General features: G+C 35.6%; 1 protein-coding gene and 1 long non-coding RNA gene across 2 annotated transcripts; both read left to right on the top strand.

Moving 5' to 3' along the window:
* The first annotated feature begins 3032 nt into the window (after nucleotides 1–3032).
* On the top strand, nucleotides 3033–5419 carry LOC140038579 (WAT1-related protein At5g64700-like). The gene is made up of 7 exons (XM_072083965.1): nucleotides 3033–3226; nucleotides 3373–3435; nucleotides 3974–4090; nucleotides 4229–4463; nucleotides 4632–4790; nucleotides 5037–5188; nucleotides 5287–5419. The coding sequence occupies exons 1-7, from the start codon at nucleotides 3033–3035 to the stop codon at nucleotides 5417–5419; spliced, it is 1053 nt and encodes a 350-aa protein (XP_071940066.1).
* Nucleotides 5420–11121: 5702 nt separating this feature from the next.
* On the top strand, nucleotides 11122–11621 carry LOC140038752 (uncharacterized). The gene is made up of 2 exons (XR_011842327.1): nucleotides 11122–11283; nucleotides 11426–11621. It is a non-coding gene; the product is annotated as an uncharacterized lncRNA (long non-coding RNA).
* Nucleotides 11622–12487: the final 866 nt, after the last annotated feature.

Genomic DNA, 12487 nt, shown 5'->3' with positions numbered 1-12487 from the left:
CACTGGTTGGAAATTACTAGCAAGTAATGAAATTTGGATCCTTATTTTCACTTTTCTATCTCATATTCATACTGATCATCCGAACAACCAACTTAATTTGCTACCACTACAAGTTTGTTAGGATATGATATTTATTCAAGGTTTGTTTGGAGATATTTTCGTCATAGATGTAGAAGGAGGCTTTTTAGGAGATTGAAATTTTTTAAAGTGAATAATGAAAAAGTGATGCTTAAATTTAAGGTTGTAAAGTAGATTTAGCCTTTGAGAAAAATGAACGTATTTGCCGCTAATTTCCCATCTATATTTGTATAGTCGTTTGTTTGTAGAATGTTGAAGACACCCTTTAAGCATGATTTGGTGTCTTGCACGGTTTGTGCTCACAAGAGATTCATGAAAAACTGTCCTATGTCCCAATAAATTGGAAACCGCCTTTGGCTTTCTTGCATGAAGCGAAAAGGTCGTCTCTCGCGTCTTGGATTGACCTTTTCTTAAATTATGTCTTGTTTTGTCGCTGAACCAAAATCTTTATTCTGTCAACTTTGGTATGAACCTGTAACTTTCAAAATAAATTCTGAACCACCCAATTGGAAGCTGATTCAGACAAATTAGAATTGGTAGGGACTGATGTTTTTCATGCACGAGTTAGATGAAAAACAAATACGTTTGAAAGATTGAAAGAGATCAGTGGCAATTTGAAGTCAGGCCTACGTTGTGCTAGTACAAAAAATCATGCAGCGGAAGATATTTGTATTTTGTAAACCAAGAATTTGTTGGTTAGATAGTACACAAACAAACAATGAACAAATATGATAAGTCGTGAGGCTATTTGAACATACTAGAAAAGGACGGAAAAGATCCCGAAGCCGGAAAACACACAGCTTGATAAGCTGGACTAATGAATATGAAGGCACAGGAGGATAAAGAAATTTATTCAACTAATTGATTCTCCTCAACTACAAACCTAGACTTAAGTCTTTAAATAGAGAAGCAAATGATAAAACCTATTTTGATTCTAATTCTTAAACAAAATTCAACTAGATTTTCAGAACAAACTATGACGCCAATTCTAATCTAATTACCAAATAAAAAATATACTTCTAAATATTGCTTGGTTTAATTATTCCAATATTGCTTCCCTTAGAATCAATCTTCCTCTTGCATTAAGTCCAACACAATCACAAACAATAATCTCCTTTGCAAATTGTGCTAATATCAGTTTGAATTCTTCATCTTCAAAAGTTTTTGTTGCTGTAATATTCCATGCACTTGGACAAATTTATCTCGCCGCTCAATTTTTCCTCAACTACAGTTTTTTGTTGCTATAATATTCCCCGCAACTGGACGAATTTATCTCGTCATTCAATTTTTCCTCAACTACAGTTTTTGTTGCTGAAATTGCTCAGTTTTTTTTTTCAACTATAGTTTTTGCTCAATTTTTTTCAACTATATATAGTTTAGTTTTTGTTGTTGTAATATTCCACACACTTGAACAAATTTATCTCGTCACTCAATTTTACGGGGCTGGGGGCAGTGACGGGCTGAGAGAGGAGGAGAAACAGCAAGCAAGGGTTCGTAACTGAGAGTAAGCAGAGGAGAAACTAAGAGAAAAGGGAAGAACTTTGCGGCTGAGGTTGTAAGAAAGCTACGGCAAGGTTTCTCCATCAAAGCCTGGGTTGATTCTTCATCAAACTCAAGCTGAGGCTTCAGATCCAAAGGCGGTGAATAGGTAGTCTTCAATCTTTTCTTTTTTTTTCTTTCTTGTCCACTTCCATTCCATATGAAACCTGGTCTGCGTAACCAGAGATTCTGGGCTCTTACTCATGCTTAAATGTTGAAATACTGTGTCTTGATTGCTAGAGTAAAGTTTGGTACTTGTTTGAATCTCTTGACATGAAAACCCCGAAATTCATAGCCTGTGAATGTAGCCGAAAGATGAGAGACAGCATGCTGTTTTCTTGCGTTCACTTGCATTTCACAGGCTGAAGTTGTTTCTTTTCTTCGCAGTTTACCTATATTCATAGCCATGTCTGAAGGTATTGCTTTTGTCATCATTTGGTTTCTAAAATTTGTTTTAACCCAAGAGCCATCTGTCCTTTGTAGCGTTTCATCCAACACTTTCGGTTTCATGTCCGGGTTTGTATTTGAGGAAGTTTGAGTTATACTTCTGTTTTGGTTAAGAAATTTGTGGGCTTCACTTGGGTTTTGGGGGATAAGAACGTGGGGGTTTGTGTGAGTTTGATTGATGGGTTTTTATTTGAATAGCTGTCTATATGGAATAAGCTGCAAATTCGCAGCAGAAGGTGCTTGCAGAGAAACTCTTGCTGCATTTTTTTTTTCTCTTTTTTTTTTTTTTCTTTTGGTGGCGGTCAGACCCGATTTGCATGTTCTTGTCCTGGAAATTTTGTTTACCAGATTTGGGGTAGTTGATGTTCTTGCTAGATGGTTTGTTTCTTGTTAAGATGGCATGCCATGGTTTTCCTTCCTTCCCTGTATTGATTGTGCAATAAATCTGAGTGATAACATAGCTGAAAATTTACGGAATTCTCAAAGCATTAGAAGTTGCAGACAGTTTTTTGCCATTACAGAAGTGTTTTCCCCATTTTGTTGTCGTATGTCCTGTTGGGTTTCCGTTGTTGAATCTTCAGCAAACGTTGCATTAGAGTTTGGCATGTTAATGGTTTGAGTCTTGTGGATTTAGTAGACAGGCTTACATGTTTCTTTTGAGTTCATGTTCATGGCTGTCTTCCTGCGCATATAGAAGCTGAAACATTGCAGAAATGAACCCATGAATGAGTTCAAGTTTGCTAGTTTCATAGCTTTCTTTCGTTTGCATGTTAAAGTTCTGTCTCAAATTTTCCTGAGCTACGTGGGCTGCTAAATGGTTTCAGTTGCAGAATGTTTTCTTCGTGGTTGCTGCATTTTATGTTCTTCGTGTTTTATGCTCAGAATAATATTGATCCGACTTTCTGGGTAAGCATAAAGACAGACGAAGCAGTAAGAGAGAAAGACAGACGAAGCACGCACGAAACACAATGGTGGCTGTGAAGAAATGGATTAAGGATGGAAGATTTGCGCTTGCAATGCTAATCGTGCAACTTATCAGTGGCGTACTACAAATTCTGGCTAGAGTAATATTCAGTCAAGGAGCCTTTGTTTATGCTTACTTGTTTTATCGACATGTTGTAGGTGCAATTTGTACTGCTCCTCCTGCCCTCTACCGCGAAAGGTTGATAAGTCTGTCTTACGTATTTTGAATATTTTTTCAATATTTGGTGGCCCTCTTTATCCATTTTGTAGAATTGTACAGTAATTTAAATCATCCTTTGCTATAGTGTGATTATGCATGCTGTTAATTAATGGTTTCTAATGTAGAGATGGTGGAAAGAAGTTGAGTTGGCGCATTTTCTTCTGGCTCTTCGTGGATGGATTAACCGGGTATTCCATTTTTCCTCCTTTTGTGCACGATATGGCATTTAGTGAAGTAGCACTTTTAATTTTTTTTTTTTAATTTCTAGTAGGGTAGCATTTTTATTTTTATTTGTTTGGCCAATCCAACAGATTGTTAACTCGGGTAATTAGGTTTGATGAGAATAAACAAAAAAAAAAAAAAAAAAAACTTAAGATGTATTATTTGTCGGTATTTAGATATAGAAAATTAAACATGGTTTGATTGTTTATTGTCTTCTCAGCCATCATTCAAGCCAACACCACTAAGAATTGAAAGTTTATACTTTTTGGATTAATTACTAGTACCGCTCTTTTCTATGACATGTTAATTTGTCATGGTTCAGGATTACTTAAAATTGAATTCTGTAACAGTTGAGGATTAATACTTAAAATCGAATTCTTGATATTGATTGATATTTTACACTCAAACACAAAACATAAAACCACGGCCAAAATGGCAGCTGCCTGTACTAGAGTGTTGAGGGCATTAGTGTCCGAATGTATTGCTTTGTGTTTTTGTGTTCAGGATGACCATTGCGTTGGGACTTTTTTGTTACGGCCTAGCAGACACCACTGCGACGTATGCAACAAACTTCCTTACCCTCATTCCTGTGGTCACCTTTCTCTTGTCCGTAATTCTAAGGTAGTCATGATCATCTCCTTAGTCTTTTGAACATCTTGTTTTTTTCATCTTATATCTGTGCTTTAAAAAAAAAAAAAATCTATTCCAACACATTCTAAATATAAATTGTTTGAATCTACTTCCAATTGAATTTTTCAGAGTGGAAAAATTGCAGCTACATACCATAGTTGGCAAGATGAAGACTTTGAGTGCAATACTGTGTCTTGTTGGCGCACTGGTTATTGCTTTGTATAAAGGGAAAGCCTTCCACATCATCCACAGCAGTAGGGAGCAACATATCGTAATGGAAAAGGTCAAGCCTCATAACTGGACTCGTGGAACCATATTTCTAATTGGCAGCTGCTTATCTAATGCTTTATGGTTCATATCACAGGTATTCACTGTCTTCAGTAGATTCTATGTTTCGTTCTTTATCTAAGTTGGGACTTGAAATTAGTTAGTATAGAAACTACATTGTATTTGTTTCACTTCTCTGCAACCTCACAAATAATAATAATTTGGTTCACATACCTGATTATTTCTTAAAATTGATGTTTGATAGGGAAAGTTATTCGAACTATATCCTTATAAGTTTTGGGCAACGTTTTATACTTGCACCATTGCCTCAGTGCAACAAGCAATTATAGGGTTGTGCATCGACAGATCCAAGGAAGCTTGGCAATTGGGATGGAATCTACAGTTGTTTACAATCTTTTTCTCGGTAATAATCTCAAGTTTTACTCCAAAATTCTCTCTTTTTAAATACAAATAATTTTTTCTCGGTAATAGTCGAGACTTTTACTCTAAAATTCTTTCTTTTTAAATATAAAAAAAGTATGTCAATATGAATTAATTTGGTGTTAAAAGTTTGAATATGAAAAATAGTATGTCAATATCAATTAATTTGGTGTTAAAAATTTGAATATGAAAAAAATGATAGGTGTGGTATTAAAATCGATCATTTCAGGGAGTTTTGGCTACGGCTTTATCTTTTTGCGTGATTTCTTGGGCTGTAGCAGAACGAGGGCCTACTTATCCCGCGATGTTCACTCCACTGCGTCTGCTTTCTGTGACAATTGGAGAAGTTGTCTTCCTCAACGAAGCATTGAGTGTTGGAGGGTAAACATTGATTTATAGTATTGGAGCACATCTTTATTATTAATCGCATGTGAAAGTTTAACTTTTTTAGAATTAATTGGTAATTATTATTTTTGCAGCTTACTTGGTATGTGTTTTATGATCGTTGGTATATATTCTTTCCTATTGGCAAAGAATAAGGAGATGAAAATCAAGACAACAAATGCTGGATCAGAAAGTCAATCTGTAGAGCCTACACTTGAATCAATATAGACTAAAAGATGGACACCGTGCTTGCAAGCGGTGAGAAATTAAAATGATGCCCAAGCACAGTGAGAAATTAAAATGATGTCCAAAAGCGGTTCTTAAAAATGTATTTTATAATTTAATTTTTTTTTTGCATAATCAATGAAATTAAGTTGTTATATCTAAATACACAAAATCGATAGGGCACCAAAAGTTAGTCAAGTATAGATATATATTCTGTTGCATGGTTCTCAAATGTGTTACTAAACTGGGCTAATAAAAGGAAGGCCAATATTATAATAATATACCAAAACTTGGCTAATAAAAATAAGCAAAAAGATTTAGCTGATTAAATTTGCTCATTTTGTTTTTACATTCGCTTGAGAATTTTCATGATAGATGATACTTGGTCATCCAAACACCACCGTTGCCTACAATAAAAGAAAACAATCAGGAATAGTGGGGTTAATAAAAAAATCACTTGAATGATATTTATTTAATTAATTACAATATATAGATATGCATTATATATGTGGAGACCATGACTATAGGCATATAGTATTTGGAGTTATTAAAATTGTTACTGCACTGGTATAATTGAAATGGAAATATAATAATTACGCATATGCACTAAATTTTTATTAGCTCTAGGCTCCTATGGTGCTCTTTCTCGGTATTTTTTTTCTTTTTAAAGGGAGAAAAAGAGGAAGAGGAGGAGGATTTTGGTGAAATGATAAAATTGTCCCTATTAATTCGTATACATCTTATGTAGTGTTAATGATAAGATCTCGGTAGGTTGATTAAATATTGACACGAAAAAAAAAAAGAAAAATTAGAATGGGTTAGATGAGTTTCTAAGTACAATTTGGTAATCTGCGGTGCACGTAATTTATTGCTATAATTCTTTAGTTCCCTTGAAAACTATTTTAGGGTATTCACTTGTACATTTACCAGAATTTAACTTGACACCGCAAAAGCTTAAACTAAACAATGAGTTCTATCGTGCTTGGCCATTAAAATTTGTGCTGATTCTTTTGCGTGATTGCTGTTGATAATTAGGTCCGATTCAACAACAGAAATGTAGCTCCTCTCTTTACAACGGGTCCAATTGGGAAAGGATAATGCCGTGGCCAGACATGGTACTCATGGCCTCTGAATACAATATTTGTCTAACATCTCGAGACCAAGCGAATACAATACGTGACTTTCTGAAATTAATTCTGGATTTGGTGTAATCTTGATTGCTGGAAATTGTTACTGGGGTTGGCTTGGTTTATGCTTATGCAGAATTTTCCCCCTTTTTTTTTTCTCCTTGAAAAAACAGTGCGCAAGTAGAATTTCTCAAAAGTAATAGTTGGATTAAAACATTTCAGCAATGGAAAATGGAAAAGAAAAAACATTTGTCTACACAGGTACTCTGATAACATGTTATGTCAGACTAGTACTACTATTTATTTCTACTTCACAATAGGAAATAAGGACTGATCCACAATTTGAAGGTCCACAATAAGAAGACATTTCTGTCGATGAACCCTTTCACGAGTACGTTGCTACTCTATTACTAGAGTTTGTAATTCCTATAGTATTCATGAATGACATAAAATCCCTCGGTTTTTACACCAAGACAAGTACTATCAGTTCATAAATTCACAAGTATGTTGGGCAGCATTACTGGAGATTATGATTCCTATCGATTCATGCACATATAACGTTCTGTGTTTCTACATTTATTGAGAATTTTACGTTAGTTCGATGATGCGAATGAGCAAGCTGGCCATGATGTTTACGTAGACTCTGTGAAGGTTCCATAAGGACCAGTGACACGTGCATGAGTTAAGAGGTTCAAAGAGTCCCTTCAAGCCTTAGTTCATGCCGTACAAGTTCAAGAAAAACCGTGCTCAAGCATTGAAGGAATTGACTTGGAGAATTCTTGCAAGCCTACCAAGATGTTGCTAACAATTGAAGATGCAAGTGATCAAGCTTCAATGTCGGATTGGACCTTAATAAATTAGCTTCAATGACTTGGAGCAATGTTTATTTTATTTTTTTGATAGAAAGCAAAACTTTCATTTATTAAACAACAGACTCCATGATTTTCGGTCTCTATTTTGTTGGTGATTCAGTTGCCTCATTTGCGCTGGAGTGTATTTGAGCTGTGCGTTGTTCAGTTTTATTAGTGCTTCTTTTCTGCTCATGGATTTTTCGTGTTCCTTCAAATTAGTGGCCTGAGTTTAGCTGTAGTTGTTGTTGCGCCTTGATTGCATCGGTACGATACGCGGCCGGCCGTTGTCGCGGCAAGTGCGCCTTGGTATAAGCTCCAAAATGTTGACACTAATGACTAGAAATAGTGTATTATTGCATTCGTTTCGTAGATTGATCGAGTCATGTATCTTCGTCTTCCTATGAACAATTAGATATGAGTTAATGTAAATTAGTGAGATCAGAGGAGTGTGAAAACTGCGGTAGATGAACGAATCAGGTATTATTTTTTCCATCTACTTAAAAAAAAGGGTTCCGGAAGTTAGTTTTTTTTTCCTCCAAAAATTTATTTAATTTAGAAAAATCTAAATAAGGGATATAATAATTGTAATTATATACGTCCGTGTATGAACGCTAGTTAGAATGATCTAAATTTTTTATAATCTCAAATTTTTTTTTTTCATTTTAAGGTATGGCTATCTAAGAAATGATCGTGCTTAAAAACACTGGAGTAAGGCTATATGGTTTTATTTTAAAAATTTCTGCGGTTAATTAAGTAGTATGCAGTTTGGGTCTTCGGGAGTTGGTAAAGAATAGCTTCGTTGCAAAATGTTGAATTTAAAAGGAGCAGGACATAGGCTAGCAAGTAGTATTAGACTATTAAAAGGGACAGGGGTATGTTTGGTGTCGGGTTAGGAGAAATAAAAGTATCTACATGGACCTTAAGTAGTGAGAGTTGACGGAGGGTCAACTACGGTAATTTCTGATCAAGCGAGGAGAATGGCTCCTGAGAGCCCATGTATCCTACCTTGTGCTGTTATACGCTTTCCTAAGTGTTGAACTTTAATACTTGCTACTTGCTTTATTTGACTGCATGTTTTGGGGCACCATTGAGCTTTAGCTCACCCCACGATATTTGTTTTCCTTAACAGGTTTTGGCATTCGGAAGTTTTGAAGTCTGCTTTTAGCTTTTGTAACTGTTGTGTTGAATCGACTATATATCTTTTATTTTGGGTTGCCACTTGAAGTTGGAAAAGTGTAAACTCTAATTCTGGTATCTGGTTTGTATGTATATATTTGCGTTGTATGAGTTTATATGTTTTTGTGATGGTATGACTTTACTCCTTGTAAATAACGCGTGAGGTATTTAAGAGTCGACGATTGGCTATCTTGAAGATGCTGTTATCTCTGAAGTTAATGTGGATTTCGTCATCAGCCTATTTGGAAGGAAACGGTGTTGCAATAGCTTAGGTTATTCTTCGGAAGGATTTGGACTAGATTGCTTGCGTGAGTCCTGGCGAGAGTTAGGCAGGCGACCCGCCAACCCTCTGGTTCGCCTTAGGGAGAAGTGGGGCCGCCACAATATTATTGACTATGCAAATAAGGAATGAAAATTCGGTGATTGAGGGTTCTACTCTGAGTTTTGAGGAGCAAAAGAGTCTTTCAAACTTTTGGCTTAAAAGATTTGCAATTGATACCAAGAATAATCAACTAAATTGTTGACCTTGGTCGATCAATCCTTGGTTTTGATGATTAACAAACCAAAATGTAGATTTGGGCTAATGTTTTTATGTGAGCAATTTGTTAGAACAGATTCTTGTGGCACAAAAGAAGAAGCAAAAACAGGACACTCATGTCGGACGTCCGAAAGGAAGCTATCGGACGTCCGAAAGGATGAAGAACATCAAGAAGGAAACTCTGTCGGACGCTCGTGAGGAAGCATCGGACGTCCGGAAGGATCGGACGCACGCCTCGGACGCACATCGATCGCATCGGACGTCCGAGAAATTTCGCAAAGATTTGATGACTCTCTGACGACGTTCGGACGCAGGGTTCGGACGCAGGGTTCGGACGTCCGACAGGTGGTTTGGACACAGGGTTCGGACGTCCGACAGGTGGTTCGGACGTCCGACAGGCCAACGGCTAGTTTTGACAGCATTTAATATTTGACCGTTGGAGAGCCTTTTGGAGCCATTTCTCACCTTCTATAAACACCCCAAAGCACAAGAAGACACTAGACTTTTGCCAACACAAAATACAAGCTTACAAGTGAGATTTTTGAGTAGAAAGATTCTTTGTTGGTTGTATAAGGGGTTGGGGAAGTTGGGTTGTGAGGTTGCTCAAGTGAAGGTTATTCTCTAGGAGGAGTAAAACCTTGGTGAAGGTGAACCTATCACTTGAAGTGGTAAAACCTTGGTGAAGGTTGCCTCATTTGTATAAAATAGTTCTTAATTGGGTGAGTGATCTTTCAAGTGTAGGTTGTTGAGGGTTAACTAGAATTGTTGTAAAACTCCTTGGCTCAACCAAAGTGTGTTTGGGGTGAGGAAGGAGTGAGCCTTCACTTGTACATCTTGGTTAGCATCGCCATCAATTGAAGAGGCTATTGGTTTGATATTTGGTTTGCATTTCTTATCCTTTATCTTTAATTAAGTTTTCTTTATTGTGCTTAAATTTGATATATCTTTGTGCATCATTGTGAATTTGTTTGTACTCATTGGGTTGCACCGGGCACTTACATAAATTACTCAAATATCTCATTTTTAACTAAAAAGGTTGCAAAATTATATAAAATACAAAAAAAAAAGGAACTTTAGGGTGCGTTTCATAAAAGTGAAGAATCTAAAATCTGAAGTTTGAATTCATTAAATTATTGAATTGTTAAATATTAAATCAAATAAATTTGAATGTATATTACATTCATTAATAAGTAATTAGCTTATCACTTATTTTTGGAAACAAGTTTTGCCTAGGAAATTCAGTGCTAAATAATTAATTCAGATGTTTAATTTTTATTATCAAACGCATCTTAACATATTAAGATTTGAATCCATTAAATTTAAATGTTGAATTGGGTTATCAAATGGGATGTTAATAACCCTTTTGGTCAAACGGATGAGCTCTTGCTTGCTTTTATGCTTGGCCTATAAAGGAAGAATGGGGGACTTTGAAATAGATAAATAAAAAATAAAAGAAAGTAACATGCTAGAGATACCTTGTAACAAAATGTTCCAATTTCTTTTTGCTTGTGCAATGCACACCCTCTCAATCTATAAGACTCATACACCAATGAAAAAAAAAATAACTTTTTCGATAAATTAAAATGTTGACTTCATTCAATTGAAAAACCATAATATAATAGATTAAAGAAAATTAATTGCCCGATACTCAAAATTTAAAGGACTATCAATTTTTTTGTGTTCATGTGCATACTTGTGACTTGTTCATAGAATTTCAGTCTACATTCATTGGTTGCCACTAAATAAACTCAAACAACATTTAGTAATTATCAACCGTTTTATTTCAACTCGAATCAAATTCTCCCTTTTTCTTCTTTCTCTCATAATATTCGAAATTTCTTGAATTGAAAAAAAAAGTCAACTCGATAAAAGCAACAAATTACAAATTTCTAGTTGCTTAACAAATTTACCATACTCTTGAACAAAAAAGAAATAATATTAGAACCCAAAAGAAAAAGCTATAAATAACTAATATTTCGTTCAATTAAACTCGTTTGCGTTCCTTACGTTACTGGCTTGTACGATGTGCTTCATGTATTGTACATATGCTGTGTTTAAACCAATGGATAGCTATTTCTTCTGGCAATGAGAATAGCTTCTGCCTTTTCCCCTGAAGCACCAGCAAACTTATCGTAGCTCAACAAGAAAAGGAGGTGCTACAAAAATTCAGAACTGGTGGGCTACTTTTTTTCTTTCTTCACTATTTGGAAATTACTAGCAAGTATCAAAATTTGGTTCCTTATTTTCACTTTTCTATCTCATATTCATTTTTTCTGATTATTAATTTTTTCTTGTATATAAATTGTTGTTCTTGCAGATGCTACCGGGGACTTGACATTTCCAAATAATACCCTCTATCCCATGAAGATTTATAGGTTCTCCTTTGGTCCTGTTGTTTTCTAAATTTTGTTTTGTGGATACCAATTGTTCGACGAAATGCCTATTTATTCTTCATACTCTGTGGTGTCATCGAACGTCATCCCACTTCAATTCTGCAACCTGAAAATCCAAAATGTGTCTGTTTTACGTCCATCCCTCGAATTTGTTCCTCGTAAATGTTCAACTTATCTGGCTTCGGGCTGCAACAAAAGCCAAGAATCATTTTACAAAGTGGGCGGTTGAGAGCTGGAAGCAGCAAGAATAGTAGTAATGTGGTTGCTGAGGAAAGTGCAGTGACAAGGGGTTTCGAGTGGGATGATGGTCAAGTAGAAGAGCTTGGAGAAATGGTGGAAGATGAGGAGGAGGGACCATTACCACGGGAAGGTGCAGCAATTTATAAGAGAAGTGCTTCGATATCCCATATAGAATATTGCACTATTTTGGAAAGGCTAGGACTGGGAAAGGTTTCATCTGGAAAGGCTATTTGACTAGGACTTTTAACAAGCCCAACAAGCCATATGGCCCAAGGTATTTTTTTCAATTCACAAGTCCATTTTGATTGACTCAATAGTGCCCAGTAGACATTTGATTTGTAAAGGCCTTTATTTAATATCATTAGAAGAACCAATCCGGCCCAAGTCTTTTCAGTTTAAAGCTCATTTTAGAAAAGTCCAAACATAAGCTTCACCGATTTGACTAGATCCGACCCCTTTGAAAAAGAACATGATCCGACCCGGTTAAGAAATGGGTCTCATTCTCCCCCAATTTCAGGAAAAAAAAAAATCAAATTTTCTGGTGAATGCAGTCCGACCGATTTGAAGCCTGTTTTATTTAAATCCAATTAATGATAATGTTGGTAAAATTAATGAGAAAAGATATGCAAATTAATGATAATGTATCGTTTTATTTTAACTGTGATATTTTGACTCGTTCTAAACATTTTCAACATGTTATCATTGATTTCAGAGTTTGAAATGCATCCAAAATTGAGAGTTTAAAG

The sequence above is a fragment of the Coffea arabica genome, chromosome 3e, assembly GCF_036785885.1.
Source record: "Coffea arabica cultivar ET-39 chromosome 3e, Coffea Arabica ET-39 HiFi, whole genome shotgun sequence".
NCBI lineage: Eukaryota > Viridiplantae > Streptophyta > Magnoliopsida > Gentianales > Rubiaceae > Coffea > Coffea arabica.
The sequence above is the reverse complement of the archived record's forward strand: the minus strand, read 5'-3'. Positions and strand labels throughout refer to the sequence as shown.